The 23,968-nt window shown below is 35.7% G+C and overlaps 1 protein-coding gene across 3 annotated transcripts in view; it reads left to right on the top strand.

Moving 5' to 3' along the window:
* LOC136834738 (long-chain-fatty-acid--CoA ligase 4-like) overlaps nucleotides 1–23,968 on the top strand; it is a 77,770-nt gene that overhangs the window by 22,976 nt on the left and 30,826 nt on the right. The window contains exon 2 of one of the 3 annotated variants that reach the window (XM_067097333.1): nucleotides 338–358. The exons of the other annotated variants lie outside the window; for them this stretch is intronic. Coding sequence (XP_066953434.1) covers nucleotides 345–358 — 14 coding nt within the window. The 5' untranslated portion in view covers nucleotides 338–344. The remainder of the gene's footprint in view (nucleotides 1–337; nucleotides 359–23,968) is intronic. 3 annotated transcript variants of the gene reach the window in all.

A 23,968-nucleotide genomic window follows, 5' to 3' on the forward strand; every position in this document is an offset into this window, starting at 1 on the left:
ATATTCTGTGATAGGCAGGCACAGAGGGACACACAAACGCACTTGCTCACACACTTCTAAAACTACTGTACACAGTAAATTTACTGTTAACATTGCATGAAAATGAACCATTGTTGTCATAACTTGCACATATTGAATATCTATCTATATATATATATATATATATATATATATATATATATATATATATATATATATATATATATATATATATATATATATATATATATATAAAATATATATATATATAAATACTAAAATGTATGATATATATAATAATAACAATATTGTCCATCAAGATCTGATTATTAATACCTTTTCCACACCTGTATTGCAGATTCTAGATGGGGTTCCTACGGTAAACAGTGCACACTTCTGTTTTCTATCTTTTCTGGTTACTGAAAACCAATGTAATATTTTTTTTTTACAGCCAAACGTATTACTATTATTTGGTTTGGGCCACAGATGCATGACACTTTGAACACTTGATTACTGATGCATTTTGTTGGCGGCCTTCTTAACTTTCTTAGCATGGTGTTTTTGCATCAGCACATTGGTAGAGTTTTCCCTTATTGAAATTAAGAGACTGGTAACTTATGTTAACAATAACTGTTTTGGCCTGTACATTATAATTATAATGACATAAAATTGGAGCGTATTGGTTATGTATACTGAGTGTTACATGTGAATGTGTGTATATGAACAGACAATTATAAGATATACATAATTGCATATACATTTGTGGACCTCTATGTACATGCACACATGTAAGTTTCAGCCTAAGTTGTTCTAATTCATGCATGGTCATTTGAGCTCTGCAAACTACTGAGAATGCAATATTGATTTCCTTAAAATCCAGTTATTAATAGATTGATACCAGCATGCTGTTAAATATCTCCATGAACACATTGAAGTTGTAATCTAGAAATTAATGTGAGGGTAGCATGTGCTTATGAGGAATCTGGTGAACTTTGATCCATGTGGACATACTGATAAGTGACATAGCTTGTCCGTTATATGAGTATTACTTTTCAGAAGATAAATTTGTATGGATAGTTTATTATGATATACATTACTTAATGCACACCACGGGGTTATGAATTAATCTTTACTTACGAGCGAGGGTATAAGAATATGATCAGGGCCACAGTAATAGATCAAACTGGAATTACTGATATATGAAAGTTGCCATACATGATGCATACTTCTTAGAATTATTGAGCATACATTATACATAATTACAGAGAGACTGCCGCCACTAGCCATCAGACAAGAAGTAGGATCATATAAATATATATGTTGCTCAGTGGGACACAGCCATAAATAGTTGCTGAAAGAAACTGTAACTATATAACGACCACCACATACGAGCTCTAAGCACACGGCAGCCACCTACCAGGAGCTCTAACCACAAAGAAGCCGCAAATAGAAATTTTGACCACATAACAGCCACATAATAGCTGCCAGATAGAAACTTCAAACAAATAACATCCTTCTAAATGGGAATTTTAAGGACAGAAAAGGCATGAAATAGTAACTTTAGCCGCACAGCACCCATTAAATACGATTTTTAACCAACTAACAGCCACCAAACAGGAATTGTAACCATTTAACAGCCACCAGATGGGATCTTTAACCACGCAACATCCACCAAATAAAAGCTTCACCCAAACAGCATCTCATGGTGGGAACCTCAACCACACAAGAGCCACGAAATTCGAACTTTAACCTCATAACTGCTAAAGGAATACTTTAACCGCACATCAGCCACTAAATAGGAACTTAGTTACACAACTTTAACCACACAGCTACTAAATGAATACTTTAATCACAAATCAGCCACTAAATAGGAACTTAGTTACAAAACTAAATGAAACTTTAATCACAAATCAGCCACTAAATAGGAACTTAGTTACAAAACTTTAACCACACAACTACTAAATGAATACTTTAACCACACATCAGCCACTAAATAGGAACTTAGTTACAAAACTTTAACCACACAACTACTAAATGAATACTTTAACCACACATCAGCCACTAAATAGGAACTTAGTTACAAAACTTTAACCACACAACTACTAAATGAATACTTTAACCACACATCAGCCACTAAATAGGAACTTAGTTATACAACACCCACCAACTTTAGCCATACATCAGGCACTAAATAGGAAGTAAGCTACACAACGGCCATCAGATAAGAGCTTTAACAGCACAACTGCCGAACAGAACTTTAATGCTTTATACATAACTTTTTTTTTATTGTTGCAGTGTTGTCATAATTTCTGTTTGGGTATTATGAGTTATAGTTTCTACTATATCGATGTTTTTTTATTAAGTATTTGTTTGGCTACTGGTGTGTAGTTAAAGCTCCCAGAGGTGGCTTTCATACGGTTATAGCTTCAATTTGGTGGCTGCTGAGTGATTATAAGTTCCAATTTGCTGGCTGTAATGTGATTACAGTTTCTATTAGGTACATGTCACCCATAGAACCCTGCCCACAACAACTTAACTATGTAACATCCAACAAATAGACAATGTGCCACATCATACTAACTAGTCATGAACTTTAACTACCTAACAACAACCAAATAGAAACTTTTAAACCATATAAACACAAGAAAGCCACCTAACAGGATTTTAAGCAGACAAGTTTTAATCAAACAACGGCCATCAGACTGAAACTTAACAGAACAAGGGCCACCAAACAGGAACTTCGATCACAATAAACCCAACAAGGTAGAACTATGAAAGCATATCAGACACCAAACAGAAACTACTACTAAGTGATAGCCACCATATAAGAGCTATAAGCACACAGCAACATCGAATAGGAGCTTTAACTACATATCAACTACCAAATAAAATATGAAACCACATAACATACCAAACAGGAATTTTAACGGCATATCAGCTACCAAATAGAAACCTCAGCCAAACAATATCCAACAAATACGAGCTAGAATCACATAGCAGCCGCCAAATATAAACTTTAACCACATATCAGTATAGAAACCACATACAAAATAGAAACTACAACCACACAACAGCTACTAACTAGGAATTTCAACCGTATATCAGTTACCAAATCGAAACTTCAAACAAATTATAATTACCAAATAAGAGTTGAAATCACATAGAAGTTACCAGACAGGAACTTTAACCACATATCAGCTACCTAACAGGAACTGCAACCACTAAGTAGCTATGTAATAGGAATTGGAACCACTAAGTAGCTCCTAAACAGGAATTTTAGCCACAGATGAGTTACTAGATAGAAACCTCAGGCAAATAACAGCCACCCAGTAGAGGTGTAATCTTATAGTAGCCACCAAGTAAGGAATGTTAAGCACACATCAACTACCAAATTGAAATTGCAGCCTCATGACAGCTATCAAATAAGAACTTTATCCACATAATCACATAACAAATAGTATCTTAAATCAAGTGATTAATACCAAATAGGAGATAAAATCACATAGCACTCATCAAATAGGTACTTTAACTACATAATTTGGTACCAAACACAAAATTCAGTCAAATAATAGCCACCAAATATGAGTCATACTCACAATAGCCACCAAACTTTAACCACCTGTGTGCTGCCAGCTAAACTCAAACCACTTAAGAGCTACCAAATGTGAACTTTAACCAAACAGCAGACACCAAATCGCAACTTTAATTATGCATTAACCTTTAAAGAAAAGCTTCCACAACACAACAAACACCATGCAGGAACTCTCCCCCCCCACCCTGGCAGACACCGAACAGGAACTTTAACTACCTAACAACCACCCAGTAATGACTGCAACCACATAACACTCACCAAATTGCTCTTTAACCGCATAACACCCATCAAATTCACACTGCAGTCAGGTAATAGCCATCAAATATTACTTTAATCACGTTTCAACGACCAAATCGAAATTGAAACTCCATAAGAACTGACAAAGAGGCCGATAAATAAGAACTGAACCTGCATTACAGACATCCAAGATTATTATTATTTCAGTGGATGAAACCTATTCACACGGAACAAGCACACGAAAGGGACCATTGACTTGAAATTCAAGCTTCCTAAGAATGTTGGTTTCAACCTCCCACTGCAAACCCCACACTGCAGCAGTAACTGATCATGATACAGAGCCAGTGGTTTTTCATCGCCCTGGGGGAGATGCGAACTCGCAATATATGAGTGGCATATCACAACACTAACCACTATACCAGTAGACCAGCTAAAAGAAGAACATTAACCAATGGAAAGCCTCCAAACAGGGATTTTAACCAAATCATTCTCTTTCAATACGTCGCCTTGACTGGTAGCGACGAGTCCAGACGACCACACCAGGCCTCTCACACCTCTCAGCGCACCACCTTGGTGTAATGGCCCTCATTGTCGTAAGGCTAGCTAATCTTTTAGCTAGTGTCTGTGACCGCGTAAGATGATGATGAATTTAATCAATAGTGAACAAAATAAAGAAAATGATTATATAGTTTTTTTTTTTTTTTATGCCAGACAAGAGGTCGGCACGACAGACATCCATTTCCGATGCCAGCTTGAAGAAGGAAAAGTCATCGCTCAAGACACTGAAATATTAACTAAAGAAAAAAGACACTTGAATACCGCAAAAAGAAAAACAGACAAGACCACAAACCAAAGAAAAACAATCACGCAAACTTAATACATCTAGAAGGAAAGACTCATCACATCGACACAAAAACACTTTCTGAAGCAGCTGAGGTCAAGAGAGTCAACGGCGCCATTTACAAGACTTGACATTCTCGAGAGATGGTGTTATTGACAAGTGTTGCGCCATGTCCGAGTTTCTTACTTTCTTCTGGCATCGCCAAGTCTATGATAAGAGCTGTCACTCTGCGGCATTTCTTTTGTTATACCTGACGCCTGTTAACCCCGTAGGGGGACAGAGCTATCGTGCACCTCACGCGGTGCTCTGTAGGCATTACTTAAGGTTCTTTGCAGCATCCCTTCGGCCCCTGGCTGCAGCCCCTTTCGTTCCTTTTCCTGTGCCTCCGTTCATATTCTTTTGTCACCCTCTCCTAACAATTGTTTCATTGTGCAACTGCTAGGTTTTCCTCTTGTTACACATTTTAAACCTTTTACTGTCAATTTCCGTTTCAGCGCTGAATGACCTCTCAGGTCCCATCGTTTGGCCTTTGGCCTAAGTTCTATAGTCTGTTCTGTTCTCTGACGCCTGCTGCCTCTTGCATGAATGTACACTTCATTTGTAGCATAGAAAAATGAAAGTAGTATCACGTGACAGCTTGATAACAACCATGGTCACCGGTACCTGAAATCCATTACACCCTAAAGTGCCCTTTCCTTAAATGTTAAACATGAACGGCTTGTGTTGGAGGTAACAGCCCCAGTAACAGCTGCCCGGCACAAAGAAAGGTGAAGGCCAGTCCGAAGGAGTGAGGTGGAGTCAGTGAAAAAGTGGAAACAGAAGAACAGGTCTTCGGTTGGTTCCATTGTTTGTGTGTACAAATGTCGGCTCCGTCTTCGGGAGCTTTCTTTATCAACTCGGATGCGCACTCTGACAAATTTTGAATGATGATATAAGGACTGAATCCAACTTCTTTTAATATCATAATCAAGATATAGTTGAAGAAGTCTGTCATCGTTTTGTTGTCAAAATTCATTAAGAGATCGACAGAGAGATTCGAAAGTCTGCACGTGAATCTTAAGTTGCATTTAAATAGCGAAATCATTCAGTGTTATTGAAAGCAAAGACGACAGAAACACTAATAATAATAATAATAATAATAATAATAATAATAATAATAATATAATAATAATAATAATAATAATAAAATATTATTATTATTATTATTATTATTATTATTATTATTATTATTATTATTATTATTATTATTATTATTATTATTAACCTGATCAGAACGATGTTGATGCTGTTAAAACTCATGAGACTGTTTACTCATTCCCATTTGGGTCAACAGGTGGCGGTAGGCAGATCCCACCAAGAACCTTGCTGCCGCTAATCCGGCTATTTATATATAAATAAAGATATATATATATATATATATATATATATATATATATATATATATATATATATATATATATATATTACATATATATATATATATATGCATATATTGTCACGAAGTGTACCAAGTACCTGGTTGTTACACAACTAATCACAAAATCCAAAAATTTACCTCACTTCAGCCAGATACCTGGACCCTCTTAACAATGAAATTATGACTGAACACTCTAAAGGTAACAGTGATCCCTTTAAAACTTACTTATCACTTGAAAAATCAAAATCAATTTATCACTTGAAAAATCAAATTAAATTTATCAAGTTATGTGTGAGGTATTAGAATATACTAGATAGAAAAGGGCATCACTCCATCAAACAACTATAATTGTTTCCCTGGTCTTAATTCACTTCAGTAAACTGAAGGAAAACAAAACATGTTTATCACTTTGCCTTATGCACACACAAATAGCCCTATTCACTGGTGGTCAACAGATAAAACACTGTGTTTAATAATTTTAAATACAAAAATTTATTTTTAACTTCAAAATTTATTATTAGAATTCACAATCTGAAAAATTTACTATTATTTGAAAACAACACAAGATTTAATTAATTCTTAAACAAGACTAATTCACAAAACTTTAATTCATCAAGAAATTTACGTTAACTAAACAAAATTCAAACTATTAAGAATTACTAAAGATTTGAAAAAGAAGTCCTAACAAATGTAAATCAAATCAAGTATGCAAGGTTAAATTAAAAAAAAATATGTAAAATGTTAAGCAAATAAATGTTAAATCACCAACACAAAAGTTTGGGTAAAACTATGAAATTGCAAACATAAGAACATACAAAAAATAAAAAAACAAGAACACACAAAAAATGCAAAAACAAGAACACACAAAAAATGCACAAAAGATTTATCAACAATAATTTCTCTAAGGCAAAATTTTCCTGATATTCTTATTTTACCATGGTAAAAATAAGCAAAAACCACTTTACCTTTCACAATCTTGTGAGAACCTTTGTAAATTTCACAAAAACACACTTTCTATGAGGTGCCTGTTACACTCCTAATACACTTTTCCTATGATCAGATCTTAAATAGGGAATGATATTACAAGTGGTCACAAACACTTATAAAATTTTACTCTCCTCTGAAGGGAGAGAGAGAGAGAGAGAGAGAGAGAGAGAGAGAGAGAGAGAGAGAGAGAGAGAGAGAGAGAGAGAGAGAGAGATACAAAACCTAACCAACAATACAGTCTCAGTCTGGACTGAACAGTCTCCCAAAATTCTACCATGAGAATAAACATATGTTGCCAGTTAGGCATTTTTTGGAAATGGGTCACTCTGGGAATCTTCCCTGGAAAAAAGGGGAATAAACAAGGTTTTTTACCCCTGGAGAAGGGAAAATAAACAAGGGAATTTTTCCCTGGCTCCAAAGAGCTATCTAGGCCTGTCAGCATATATTCTTTTAAATTTACAGGGGATTTCCTGTATGTACACTTGTTCAAACAAAAAGGCCTTTGGACCAACCAGCTTATCTTAAGTAGATAAGGAAACAAATCTTTGCTTACCCTCGCCCTGGTCAACAAATTTTATCTAAACTGGTCATCTCATCTCTCTTTTAAATGACAGTTTAAGTGGTTAAGGAGACGATTCTCACCAAAGGTAAAAATACCCTGGTCACATACCTAACACCTGAGCAAACACAAGAGCCACTTACCAACTGGGTAAACACGAATCTCACAGAGCTGTATCTTGTCACACAGCCAACTAACCCTTTTAAAGATCTGACACTTGGTATTTCAATAAACAATACTACTACACAACAAATGACAAATACAAGAGAAAATATATCAAAATTTTACAGAAAACATACACATTATAAGACATATCATTTATAATATATATATATATATATATATATATATATATATATATATATATATATATATATATATATATATATATATAAAATTTACTGGTCACTCATTCAAACTGGATGGTATACGGATTTGATAATGTGGACTGTTTGTCCAAGAAAGCTTGTAACTTTTTCTGAATAAAAAAAATGTTAGATATATCCAGTTTGAAAATTTTAGTACTTCTACTAACAGATTATATATATGCTGATCTGATACCCCGAATGAGGGCTTGAATCATGTTAATTTATTATATCAGAAATTTTTATATTGCATTTGGATTTTTACTATATTTATATTCTCTATCATGAGAATTCAAAATGCAAAATATTTAGAAATTCTGAATTCGTAACAGAAAGATCTAAGAGGAGGGCTTGAATTATGTTATTTACTTATCAGAAATTTTTATATTATATATTTAGACTTTATAGTCTCATATATCCAAAAGTGTGAAGAATTCAATATTAAGAGGGCATTATATATATATATATATATATATATATATATATATATATATATATATATATATATATATATATATATATATATATATATATATATATATATATATATATATATATATATATATATATATATATATATATATATATATATATGTGTGTGTGTGTGTGTGTGTGTGTATATATATATATATATATATATATATATATATATATATATGTATGTGTGTGTGTGTGTGTGTGTATATATATGTGTGTGTGTGTGTGTGTGTGTGTGTGTTTACCTGGGAAGGACTTTGAATCCTGAGGAGGGAGTTACCTTTATGACCTAACTGAGGAAAGGACTTACCATGAAAATTAACGTATCTGACTGAAATTGCGGGGTCAGGTAAAACCATAAGAAGAAAAAGATAAGCTGAAGGCTTTACTCACCGGGGAATGTTGTAGATAAACCACTTGGGTTCACTTAAAATCACATATATTTACATTAAACCAAAATCAGAAGAATGAGGAATAAATCAGACAGATAAACAGAGTTCTGCTGATGAACTAAATTACGATAATAAAAGGATAACTGAGGACTCTGGGCAAATGCACTTCAAGGGCACTGTAGAGTAGGGTTCCGTGGTTGGAACCACGACACACACACACAGTTGGAAAGGGGATTCCACAGCAAGCAACTCCATCTGCAATTGAGAACACATGCGGTTACTTGATGGAAAATTAGTGCAATCAAAGGAAAATCGAGAGGTGGGCGGAAGATGCCAATAAGTCTCGATTTGAAACACTGGTAAACACTTACGAATCTAAATTAATGCACTGCAACATGAAGGTCAGGTCTATGGGGAAAATTGCACTTTGGAATTGAAAAGTAAACCAGTAAAAGAATAAAGTATTCGTGACTGTTGAAAAACCGCAAATCAGAGCACGTTACCTATGTCGGAGCATGGGTCCTCGTCGTTTTGGGGAAGAAGGAAGGGACTTAGCACTTGAAGAATACTGGGACTAAGGAAACATCCACATGGTTGGGATATGGCTCTGATGGGGTGGATTTGCTGCCAGGGGGACTCTGCTTTGGTTCAGGTTGCGTAGCTCCTTTTATGACCTCGCTGGATTATCCTCCCATGTTCTCGACATTCTATTTTCAGTGAGTGCGCACATGGGTTTTGGCATGATCCCGTGACCTTGTCATTGTCTGGTCAGCCTCATGGTAAGGCAAAGACCACGTGGCATTTGGTTGCTATGGGGCCTTCCAAAACTTTCTCTTGGTAAATCCCCATCACCGGTTCATCTGGTGCTTGCAGTGAGGACTTTGTCTTCAGAAAGCTTCGCACCTGGAAGACAGGTTTCGAGACAGTCACTGGGTTGAGAGAAAGGATTAACAGAGTGTCCAAGGAATGATAATAAGAGATTTAAGAAGGGGCAATGTTTCCCATGTCCTTCTCAGTCAGCAGTGTGATTAAAAGTTAGTGTACTTCTTTTGAAAAGAATACAGTGATTCAAGTGTATGGTAAATTCTCTTAAAGGAATAAAAGTTATATATATATATATATATATATATATATATATATATATATATATATATATTATAAAAGTGAATGTTTGTTTATTAGTTTGGCTTCAGTGATTGACAGACCAAGAAAAGATTTTGTACATGGCCTCTTTGTCACTCCAGAAAGGTTTACAACTCAAATTCAAACCCCTATCCCTGTGACAGACATACAAACACAGACGAAACAAAAGAAATTTTTGTTTTTACATCACCTTTTCCTTCAGTGCTTTATGGGTTAATTCTCATTTTTCTCCTGACACTCCACCTTTTCTTCCAGGCGCTGTCAGATTTATGATTAACCTACAACAATAAATCCCCTATAACATAAATTTTTTATTTTTATCAAAATGTGCATGAATTTTGATCATAATTTATGATAATAATTAATACAATTGTTTATTGCCTCGATGAAATCTGTATTGAAAACCTAAATCAATAATTTCTTTCTGTAGTAAGCCAAGCCAAGTCTGCGCATACGTAGTAGTGGCTAAACCTGATGCTTTCAGCCAGCAGAAACCACCAACAAACTCTCTCTCTCTCTCTCTCTCTCTCTCTCTCTCTCTCTCTCTCTCTCTCTCTCTCTCTCAAGACATCACTCAAACACTATGGAGCGAAATCTATCTCTGTTTATGAGGTTTATTACTAAATTATTACCTAGAGAGAACAACAATTTGTGATGGAAAAAGTGGAAGGCACTGTCTGCATAAGGAATGAAAAAACATTAGTCGGCAACTTTTGGTCCATATAGTATAGAAATTGAGATGATAATTTATATCATTATACCTCAAATGATTCCACAACTCTAACACCTACTTCTTGGCAAGAGCAGACGCCCATAAAAGGAATATATATCGAAAATAACTTAATTTTAGTTACGCGACATCTGGCAGCCGCTTCATCACGTGAAAAGCGGTGATCACAAGTCATATGCCCTGTCCGTACATGCATATGGTTGAAGACGTTATGCGATATAATAAATAAATAAAAAAAACATTCCCTCTTTGCGTACGGTGTTAAAATGGTCTTACACACGATACTACGTAATTTATAACATGATCACCAACATCGTGTATGAAGAACAACACGTTGTTGGCTGCGCTGTTTAACTTTTGTGGTTTAGCCTATTTTCTCGGGAAACACGCAGGTCTTGCATAGCAAGATCATTCATTCACCATCAGCTTTCAGGTTAAAACTACCAAAACCTGTTCCAAGGATTCTTCGAAAATTGACATTACATGTGTGGCATGAGAATTAACTCCTCGAGGCTCTCTCTCTCTCTCTCTCTCTCTCTCTCTCTCTCTCTCTCTCTCTCTCTCTGCTTAGATCAACAAACGCGAATTCCTTCATTAATTCGATCGTTCCGTCTCCGTTTTAATCTCCGGAACTCGTTATAGTGACTGCTTCGTGACTTTACGGTGATATATTTCGTTATACAATCGGTTTATTGGGAAATTTTTGAAAACCAGTTACTGTTCAAAGGTAGATTAAACTAAAATGCGACTTATAAATAACGTGTTGTTTGTAGTGATGGAAAAGCCTTGAAGGAAGTCATAGTAAAGTATTAAGGTCCTATGACAAAGCTAAACTATATGGAGAATTCAGAAATGTAGAGAGGATGTTATACCAGCAAATATTTCAGATATACCAAAGAAACATCATTGACAATTTAAATCATAAAGACAAATTCAGAGCCGTACGTTAAAAAGACAGATTATATATATTAAAACGGGGGTTACGAGTGCTTAGATGCTGAATATTTCTCCTATAATGAATAGAGTATGAATTACAGGCTAAATGGAAACTGGAGCCATGATATGCAAGAATAAAAGTAAGATGAATAAAAGCAATGTGACTTCTGAGGTTGGCGATTTTATATAGCCTATTATGTTTGTGAGGTTTCTGTACACATGCTAATGTACCACGTTCTTTAAAACTGCACATACACAAGTTTTTTTATAGATATATACATTTAGTTTTCACGGGCAGCAACGGTTGGTCAGCTATATATATATATATATATATATATATATATATATATATATATATATATATATATATATATATATATATACACATATAAATTTATGTATATTAGCTGACCAACCCGTATGTGAAAACTAAATGTATGTATCTATAAAAACCTGTGTATATGTGGAGTTTTAATATATATATATATATATATATATATATATATATATATATATATATATATATATATATATATATATATTATATATGTATATCATCTTGCCCAATAAAACACAGGAGACATACAACACCCGAAGGAATGTTCTGAAGTGTAAGGACAGAATAATCCTTTCTTCCGACTTGGAGGAGGACCCTCGAGGTTGACAATGTCGAGAAGCCCTTGTGTGCTTCAAGGAGGAAAACAAAAGAAGGAATGCAGGTGGAGTGTTGTCCTCCTTCTCTCGTCAGAAAGAAGGAATTTTCTGTTTTGTGGTGTTGGAGGTTGCCGGAAAATTCCAAGTTTCGCTGGATATTTTTCACTTTTCAGCCTTTGTCGTTATATCGTGCGTACACGTTGCAGAAATTTATATATACTTATATTTTATTCGCACAAACGTATGTCCATGTCCATTCATATATATATATATATATATATATATATATATATATATATATATATATATATATATATATATATATATATCGTTAAAACATTTTCATATATATGTTATATATATATATATATATATATATATATATATATATATATATATATATATATATATATATATATATATATATATATATTAGCAAAAGTATCATTAATATCATGTTTACTATACTTGTCGACTTACTTACCTGCAAGGGGAATTATTGTAGCGCACTTCTTCGCTGGCAGGGGTTCGAACCATGGCCTGGTTTACAGCTACGATGAGCAGCGATTTTGACCACCCTGCAGTATCAAAAGCGACATCATTGGGTATCGACTTGAACGAACACATGTCTGTCGAATGCAGGTTCTGTACTTAGAATCGACATCAATCCATTTGCACCATGATATCAGTTATAGTTCCCCTTTAGCGTCAGTTATTCCGAAGGTGTAGTGAATTCGATATGGAACGATTTTTGTAGCTTAATATTTGCGAATGAAAACAAGTCACGAGTGTTTAAGTGACCAGAATTCATATCAATGTCTTTCGCCTTACATCTTTTTACTTTTGTCGAAGATAATTCCTAGAGGGCAAAGCCTTCTTGTTTCTCAGGAAGTCTTTCAAGATGAGGTTGTTATCTCCCAGATACTTTGCCTTTACTCCAGCACATGCTAGAACCCATTTACAGATGGGTGATCTATAGACTGGGAGCAAACCACGACCTAACAAACGTTAACCGAGGGCTGTGCCACTGAACCAAAATGGTTTTATGGACATTCTCTGCGCTGAGGATTCGTCTTTTCTTCAGTATCTAGTAGCCTTCTCATTTCCACTGGAGCCAACCTTTATTAAGGATTATGGCTTATGGGGATATACAATATATGTATATATATATATATATATATATATATATATATATATATATATATATATATATATATATATATATATATATATATATATATATATATATATACATATATATAAACAACCTTACACACATTCATACTTTTTGTCATAGGCAGAGTGGCTCCGCTCCAGAAGGTGCTACACTTCCAATTTACAGCATGCATTTTTGGGATGCGGTTGTTAGCCCATGCCCTTGCATATGGCTTCTTTTTCTGAAACGACCTCTTTAAGTAAGCCGCTTGATGAAAAAAATATATAAAATTAACATTCTCTCTCTCTCTCTCTCTCTCTCTCTCTCTCTCTCTCTCTCTCTCTCTCTCTCCTGCTACTGCAATATGAAATGTTAATAAGCTTATTCCGTGTAATCATTATGCCTCAGGCACCATTACCATAATATAGCGTTAATCCTGTGGCAACTTTAGGCAGCTTTATAAGGAAGAAAACGGAAATAAGCACATTGCATTTTTGGGGGAGGCTCCGGGAATTACACCAAGTTCGCCAGATATGAGAAACTAAGAGGTGCATTCTGATCCCCTGCAAAATCCAGAGGTCTCTTAATGGCATGGGCAGAAGTTCTGATGAGAGAAGGAGAATATTTCAGCAGATACGCACGTATACTTGTATACGGTTGCGTTATGTGAATGTTTCATTAAAATTTCTAGACATAAGAGATACAAACAGAGATAGACTGACTTAGAGAGAGAGAGAGAGAGAGAGAGAGAGAGAGAGAGAGAGAGAGAGAGAGAGAGAGAGAGAGAGAGAGCATCTTATAAATATAAAAAAAACTTGCTTTACCCCGTATTATTTAAAGCAAGTTTTGTAAGAAAACGCTGAAAAGAATAAAATATTCCAGCTGTACAAGCCATTTGGAAATGATACAGTACGAACAGGAAAGATGTCATTTCCGAACTGAGAAAGAAGTAATTAATTAGTCAGTCACGGTAATTGGCTCTGTGAGATACTGGGGCGTAATTGGGTCAGTCTGACGATCTATTAAAAACATAAAGGTTGGAGAAGGAGCTATGGGGTACGGGGTTGGTTGAGCGAAGGAAATTGAAGTAAAAGACTTCGGAATTTTCAATGGGAAACGAAACACGAGTTTTGGTCATTTTTCTGGGCTGAGTTTTGATTAAGTACACTCTCTCTCTCTCTCTCTCTCTCTCTCTCTCTCTCTCTCTCTCAGAAATTCATGTCACTTTATACCTGTTCGTCTCTGTAACTTTGACTATTAGGCGTTGGGTTGTAACTTCAGTGGCGGGCAGTTCAAAACTTTAAGGCTGGGGTTATTGTTAATACATATATATATATATATATATATATATATATATATATATATATATATATATATATATATATATATATATATATATATATATATATATATATATATATATATATGCATTAAGGTACAAGCGTCTTTTAATATCCAATTCGCTCTACCTCGGAAATAATATGTTTTCATATATGTTACCCGAATGGGAATTTTTTTTTAGTTCGTCGCCTTGTGGGCTCGAACCACGGAAGACAAGAACTCTGGACTACAGTGGCGCATCAAACCACACGGCCATCACTTGATGGCCGTGTGTTTAATGTGATAAAATTCATTCATTATATATATATATATATATATATATATATATATATATATATATATATATATATATATATATATATATATATATATATATATATATATATATATATATATATATACATATTATACATACACACACACACACACATATATATATATATATATATATATATATATATATATATATATATACATATACAGTCTATATGTATATGTATGTATGTGTGTGCGTGTTGTGTGTGTGTGTGTGTGTGTGGATGTGTTCATGAATGTTTTAATCTTCTGGAGGCGTTGGATTTTTGCAAAAGCTTATGCTGACGACACTTTGAATTTCATGACATCCTTCTTTGCTTGTCTTTTCTTGGCAAAACCTAGACTTTCGTTGCGACAGTTTCTGTTTATGCAAGCGTTAACTTTCTTTACACCATTTTGGACTATACATTTTTTAACCTCTATGCTTGTAAGTTTCTGTAAACCAGTTTCTGCGTGTGAAAGCACGACTTCCAGTAAACGATTTTATGCGGGAAAAGCGTCAAGTTTTCCAGGGAAAACGTTAGATTGCAAAAGCTGAAGCTCATTTACAGAAAAGTTGTTTGCAAAAACACTGACTTTTTTACACCAATTTATTCTGGAGAAAGCGTGGACTTTCCTTACATCAGGTTCTGCTAGCTTCCAAAAGTGAAAGCATCTTGCAAACCGTATTCTTCTTCCATGCTCCCAGATGCTTAGACTGTGTTCTTTGTAACTCTGTTTTATTGGGTACTGAAATTATTTTGAGCTTGCCTGTTTCCTTTCCATTTCATTTATTTGTTCCCGTTTCATTGTCCCAGACATAATTAAATTATCCAAAACTCAAATATTTTTCAAATTTCCAAAACGATGTGACCCAGAAAAAGCAAAGGAAGAGTAATCAAGCAATACTTACACTCACTGTGATGGCTGTCATGCCTTCTTAAGGTTCCTCGCCACTCATATGGAATCCTTGTGGTATGCTGCAAGTTTGAACAACGATTTGTTTTTCCTGCAAGGGAAGTAAGTAAATCACAAGTTCGCCACTGCTTTTATCTAGGTTTTTAAGAATGGCTTGAGGGGAGCCAGGGCCTTCACTGGCTCCCTACAGGAAGAATTAAGTCCTCAAAGCTTGGAACTGGCATCTTCATGCAACGAGGCCACCACGCAGCCGACTCGGTCACCCGGCGAACAGGGAATAAAATTTGATCAATGCATAGTAAGAATATGTCGTCAGAAAGTAAAGAAAAAAAAATCCTAACGTCATCAGGAGAAAAAGAAGAGGGTAAAAGAAGTATAGTAGGAAAATCCGCGTAGGGATTAGCTCCGTCAGCGCACCTTACGTGATGCACTGTAGGCATCACTGAAGGTTTTTTGCAGCGTCTCTTCTGCTCCCAGCTGTTCTCAATTTTTGGCCGTTCATTTCATCTCCATTCTACTTCCTTTCCTCATTCTTGCTGTCCAACCACTCCAACCCCCTCTTTTCACTGTCTAAAGCATTGCATGGCTGATAGTGCCCCTTCAGTGCTTGGCTTTGCGCCAACTTTCCCGAAATCAATAGTAGCATAACGAAGTCACATGGCGAGACAAACGAGAAGTGTAAACAGGCAAAATAATCAAGTTGATTGAAAAGAACGTGAATCATTATTATCATGGAAGATGCGCAAACAAGTATGCTGCAGGACTAGCCAAGTAGGCCGTTGTTTGCTAAGCAGACATCCAGAGAATGGGATAGAAAACCTCACATGAAAATCAAGTCCCGAAAGAAACGCTCAGCCGGGCGTCCAGAAATCCTCCTTCCTCAGGGAGGAAAAAGAAGATGGTGGCAAACGTTCTCGAAATCATCAGAGTGTGGTATAATCGCCTTCGGCTATACGTCTCCTGCACCGACAGGAAGTCGTGAGAAAAATATCCCGGTCTTTCGAAACCCTGCGAGATTATCCCTCGGATGCTGGATACCAACGGAGCTGGCTTTTTCCCCTTCATCTTCTTCTTTGCCCGCGGGGCATGGGATCTGGGTCATCTCTTTGGGGTCTTCAATTTCTTCTTTCTTTCCCTTCAAAGGGTTGGACGGTGTGTGTGCTTTCGAGTATTAAATCAGAGTTCTGAATTCATTAGATCGTAAGAGAATCGTGGGCGTAAAGTTGTACAAAAAGGGAGTCATATATATGTGCATCTTCAACCCACCAAAATCCGAACTAACGCTCTTGGGGATTGAACGTGGGGATTTATGAGACACCCAGATCCCAATCCTAAAAGGCGTAGGTTGAAATATTGGTCAGCGAAGGATCACTTACGATTATATCACTCCTTATGGGCGTTAGTTACTGTTATATGATAGGGTGAATTCGATAAGAGCGGGTTATTTGTGGATCATAGTTTGAAAGGCGATATAGTTATAGTATATATATATATATATATATATATATATATATATATATATATATATATATATATATATATATATATATAATAGTAATTCCTTTTTCATTTCTCCTCACATCTCTTCCTCTCTTTTCCTTTTAGGCTTGCATATTTTTCACATGCAAGCATGCTTGCATAAATACTCTCTCCTCCCTCTCATGCTTATTTAGCTAAAATGTGATACTCAGGAAACTTTCTAGTTTTCCTTCTTAGAAGGCTTCTTTGACCACCAGGCAATTGTAGGGATTCAAATGCCAAAATGCTCCCAAAATACACGTCTTCATGCACCTAACACACTTGTATAAGACGTATGTTTGGTTAAAGATATATATATATATATATATATATATATATATATATATATATATATATATATATATGTATATATATATATACACACACACACACACACACACACACACACACACATATATATATATATATATATATATATATATATATATATATATATATATATATATATATATACACACACACACACACACACTATATATATATATATATATATATATATATATATATATATATATATATATATATATATATATATATATATATATATATATATATATAATGTAATGGTTTCGTCTTTCAGAGACCAGCAGGTACAAAACAAAAACAAACAATTGGGCTGGAATGACTGACGAAAGGTGACAAGCAAAGAAGGAGCAGAACAAAACCGCAAACTACAAACCTTAAGATTAATTTATTATATATACAGAATAATATACATTATGTACAAGTGAGTCGGGTCCAGTTGCGAACAAATCAAATAAACATACATATAATGAATTAATAACAAAGGCAGCAACAATCAAAACCCACATAATTAAATCTTAAATAGTCCAGTAGGCAATTCAAAGGCAGCATAACAACAACAAATAATACATTAGCAGCATAATACAAAAACAGTCAGCATAATAGATAATACAGGAGCAGTAAAATAAATGTTACAGCATAACAAATAAAAAATCAAGCAGCGTAATAGACAGGAGCAGTAAAATAAACAACACCCAAGCAGCACACCACAAAAACAGACAAACTCGAAGAGTAGTCGAGACCATCACCACCATCAACGAGGGTGTAGGCCGACAGACGAACACGGTCGAGGCATCGATACAGCCACTGGCTGTGGAACAGGAACACATCCACAAAGCAGATAACCCCGATCGAGTCACTGAGATACCCATTTGCTGCCGAAGGAACAAATCCTCACACAGATGGCCACGGTTGAGCCATCGAAACATCCTCATGCTGCCACCAGGGAAGCTGTCACACTAACAGACGAAGAGGTTCTCCACCTCCCACCGAAAACAACAGGTAGGCAATGCCTGTCACTCATCCAAACGACTCCCTGCTGCTCTGCCGCCGAGATACCGATTCTCTGCTGCTGAGAACCTGACTTGCTGCTGCCCTGGACCTGACTGACACTGCAAAAGAGCTGGCAGAAAACGTCACCGCGCACAGGCAAAACAAAATCACCGGAGTGCAGGTACTGCAAACAAACAAGCCACACAGGGCTGTTACAAAAATTAAATTACAGAAATACTGCAATACCTGACAATATATATATATATATATATATATATATATATATATATATATATATATATATATATATATATATATATATGTATATATAAATGGATGTATGCACATATGTGTGTGTGTATGTTCCAGCATAACAATGAAATACATTGAGCAATTTCAACCAAACTTGGTATACATATGACTTACTATCTGGAAAAGAATACTGTAGGGGTGAGACATCACTAGCACCATAGGGCACCAAAGGTCTGCTTTTGCCCGTAGACTTAGTAAATAATAAGCTCTACAAATTTATCATATCTCATTTCGAAGTACATATGACTTACTATCTGGAAAAGTATACTGTGGGGGATAAGACATCACTGGCACCAAAATGGGTTGGGTTGGGAAGGGTGTGATAAGTAAAGATAACCGAAAATGACAGATACTAGGGTCTGATTCATAGTTTTCAAGGTTGCTGAGATGAATAGTAACACTCCTGATAACATTAGGTCCAAGTTCAGCCCCGATAGGAATGTTGGGTAAGAACGAGTGAAATATAATATGTCAGAAATGCTGGGCAATGTAATTGAAGCTATTATCTTAACAGGAAAGGGAGAAAGTGAGAGAAAGTAGAGGAGGTGTTAGAGAGAGAGAGAGTTTATCGGATGTCATTGAGAGTTTTCCCGTGCAGTGCTGGGTTGGTCAGCTAGTATATGCATATGTATATATATATATATATATATATATATATATATATATATATATATATATATATATATATATATATATATATATATATATATATATGATTGATTGAAGTGTTGTATGTCCTTGTGTGCATGCTCACAGAAATGTGTATGTAAACATTTAAAGAGAAAAAAATAAGCAGTAAATTTATAAGCGGGCACATCGACTGAGAAATTAATTTTGAATCCAAATGTACAGAGATTCAGACATGAGCCGACGCCTCCGTTTCATAGCGCTTTCAAGTTTGATCTGGAGTCGACAAAACTAATCTTTTCTGGTCAACTGCCAATCACTATCGAGCTTCATTCAGTAGCATATGAGGGCTAACACAAAAGTCTTCGCGAAAGGAAAATCAATCTGTCAGGGTTCCTCGCATTTGTTCGTAGCATGGCTGGAAGAGTTAAGGTTTTGAGATGGGCCTTTGCAACCTCGATAATAATAGCGAGATTATTCTACGTAAAAGATATGATGCCTAAATAATTATACATTGACGGCAAATTCCGTTCACTAATCATCAAAAATGTAACCATAGCGAACATGATGGCCATGAATTAGGTCACGTTTCCGGGAGCCGCAGGAGCAGTAATGAAGTGAACCAGAAGAATGATGATCATATTACCCTATATTAAGTGTTCACTGAGTGAACAAGCGACGAAGGTGTGACGGTTTGGTGTCATGGAAACAGTCTCGTTTGTTATTGTGTAAAGCAGTGCATCAAGCAGTCTAGTGATTGAATTTCTTCTCTCTGGCGGGTGTGTAGCCTCTGCAAAGCCTTCGCTATTTCTTACTTCCCGCACAGACTCCATACATATCACCAGTCCAAGGATGGGGCTCCGTTTCCATTACTGCCAGACTATGGACTATTATAAATGGTTTTGCCGTGATGGACTAGTAAGGTTACACTTACTGGCAGGAGATCGTATAACACCAGAAAGAAAATGACTTCTTCTCCTTCCACCACTGAACTCTGGAATTTTGGCCCCTCTTCCATTTCCCCGACTCATGTAACTTTCCTCATCAAAATAGAACTTCTGTGGTTGCCTTAGCATGAGTACCGCTCCTTTTTCTCCCCCTATTCAATTTTCTTGAGGCTGGACTCTAGGAAGGCAAGCGGATGCCTTTCAAACCCTCAAGTCAGGGGAGGAAAATCCAAGGCATTCGTTTGTGTCACATCGACAAACGGGAGGATAAGATGGTTATTGTCAACTCTACCAGCAAGGTGGTGAGGGATCTTCCAAATCTTCCACTTGTGCCCGTGTCTTTCTCTGTTTTTGTTAACGAAATACCTCGTGCACAGATGAAAGAATTATGCTGGGAATTGGTGAAAATGAGCACTGGTTGAATCCCTTTTGATGACCAAAAGTTGGTTAATATCCATGTGCACTTCTGGCGAGAGATGAGGTTCGCTGGAGGGACGATTATAAGTGTCACGGTTACTTCCATTTCGAGAAAAATTTCAAAGACAAATTTAGCATCAGTTAAGAAAACGGGGGGAAAATAAAGCAATCACTGTCAGAGTGTTTGTGTAGCACGCTTCACGTATTGTTTATGTTTTGGCTGTACTTTTGTTCGTATGTGGTGACGCGGAATGGTGCGCGCGCACTCGAACCATAACCATATATTTTCACTTGTGAAAAGTAAGAGAAGCAAACACTTCGCTTCACAAACACCTGAGCTTTTCACAGCCTTGGTTTATAGCGGGTACTTCAGCTGGGCCCCCTTTTTACTTCTTTTTTTTTTCTATCACGGGAAAGGGCGTACTTTTTCTACTTTATAGGGGAGGGGAGTATTTTCATTCTTTTTTTTTAATAATACAAAAGAAGGATTTTATCTCGAGATTTCAGAGAGAGTGGAAAGGAAAATGACGAGGAAACAAAAAATAGTAGTTGGTGGCAAATGTTCAAACAACATGTTTTACAGAAGTTTCGTTTCAAAAGAGCATAAGAAAGGCCCTTTTATTCGGCGTTTTATTTGTTTTTTTCTCTCGCTCACTCTTACTTTATGTACAGGCACAGACACACACACACACACACACACACACACACACACACACACACACACACACACACACACACACACACACACACACACATATATATATATATATATATATATATATATATATATATATATATATATATATATATCTCCATCCATCTGTCTATCTATCTATCTATATATATAGAGTATATATATACACACACCCTATATCTCCATCCATCTGTCTATCTATCTATCTATCTATATATATATATATATATATATATATATATATATATATATATATATATATATATATATATATATGTATGTATGTATGTATGTATGTATGTATGTATGTATGTATGTATGTATGTATGTGTGCGCGTGTGTGTATGAGAGTATGTGTGTGTGTGTTTGTTTAATGTTTTGGTCCTGGACGCAGTGGCTCGAGAGGGCGTTAGTTTTCCAATACTACTTTATTTGAATGGGATGAAGGTGTTATTCATGGCCCTCTCCGCCGTGACTGCAACCAATTACAGTCGGCTAACTACCAGACACATAATTCCAGCCGTATTCCTTTAGATTTCCAAAGTGTCACGACAAACGCTCCTCGCAGTGTACAGGGGACTTAGTCACTGGAGGAATTATTCGCTGCAAGGTCTACAGTACAGGGCAAAATTGGTTTTAACAGAACTTTAGCCAAATCTCTCTCCATGTCCGAACAGTACCAGATCAGCAGATCAGACTTCATAAATGAAATCAAATCAACTCCATCTGAGAATCGAGCTCGGGTTTCTTGCTAGTGAAACGGTGTAGTCCATTACTTGCAAGAGAAATTGCGTTCGATTCCCGGCCGACGTGAGCGATGTGTGCACGCTCATTCATGAACCATTGTTCCCCAGTAGTCTGAAGATTGAATTGAGTACCAGATATTTAGCATATTGTGGTATTGTAGTACTAATTATCATTGCAAAATATTAGATAAGTCTTTTGCACATGTATTTCCGTTGCCGCAACACTTCATCATCGATACACGAAGGTTTCACTGCTATAAGAAAGAATCAATGGAAAGCCTTTTGCCGCAAGCAGCAACTTTTCCTCTTTTCTCTCGCTGGTTCTGACGCAGACGAACGATCCTCTCGATCGCATCCTATTACCAGGAAACGCAATCTTCGGCTCGATCAGTTCTGGCATTTTTCGTACGAGATCAGACTCCGAGCGCTGATGCTTTGTTTCCAGGAACCGTTCGTTTCGTAGAGGAGCGCTGGGCTTGTTTTGTTTCGGGGCATCGTTCGTTCCGTCAAGACGAAGCAAAATATTTCTTATCTCTGCGGTGATTGCTATGGGGGCCTTACTCAGAGCATAGAGAGAGAGAGAGAGAGAGAGAGAGAGAGAGAGAGAGAGAGAGAGAGAGAGAGAGAGAGAGAGAGAGAAATTTGTAGTTATTTGCGGAAAAAAATGTGTAAAAATCAGTCTACGCTCAGCATAAAGGATTATCGACAGCCCCACCATCCAAGTATTCTCTAGCATCCTATAGGCTGATTGCTGGAAGTAGAAAGATAATTTTATGGGAAAATGTACTTAACGATAGTCGTCTTAGATTCTTGATGTTCAGAAATTGGGGAATGTTTATAGAGTGCCAGTGCCTTCAGATTTATGGTCATAAACTGCAAATATTATGTTGATTTTCAGATCGGTAATGACTTACCCATTCCCAATACATGTTACCGTACTTTAATGGTCTTTGATGTTTATTTTATGTTCAGTATAATAATAATAATAATAATAATAATAATAATAATAATAATAAGTAATAATAATAATAATAATAATAATAATAATAATAATAATAATAATAATAATAATAATAATAATAATAATAATAATAATAATAATAATACTTAATCTTTATCCTTATTCGTATGCGCTTCCTAGACAAACAAAACTTTAAATTTTCACTGTAGTCGTAGGCATTCACCCAGTTTTTTTATTAGGAGATATTTTGGTCCTTCCTTATTTTGACTAGTTCCTAACAGGATAATAAATGTCTAGTGTTGTCTTCTTCAATTCTGCAGAGATTTCAACCCTTATCCTTCAATTCTCTGTCTTATCTCTTTATATATATATATATATATATATATATATATATATATATATATATATATA

Source organism: Macrobrachium rosenbergii, chromosome 54 (assembly GCF_040412425.1).
Source record: "Macrobrachium rosenbergii isolate ZJJX-2024 chromosome 54, ASM4041242v1, whole genome shotgun sequence".
Lineage (NCBI taxonomy): Eukaryota > Metazoa > Arthropoda > Malacostraca > Decapoda > Palaemonidae > Macrobrachium > Macrobrachium rosenbergii.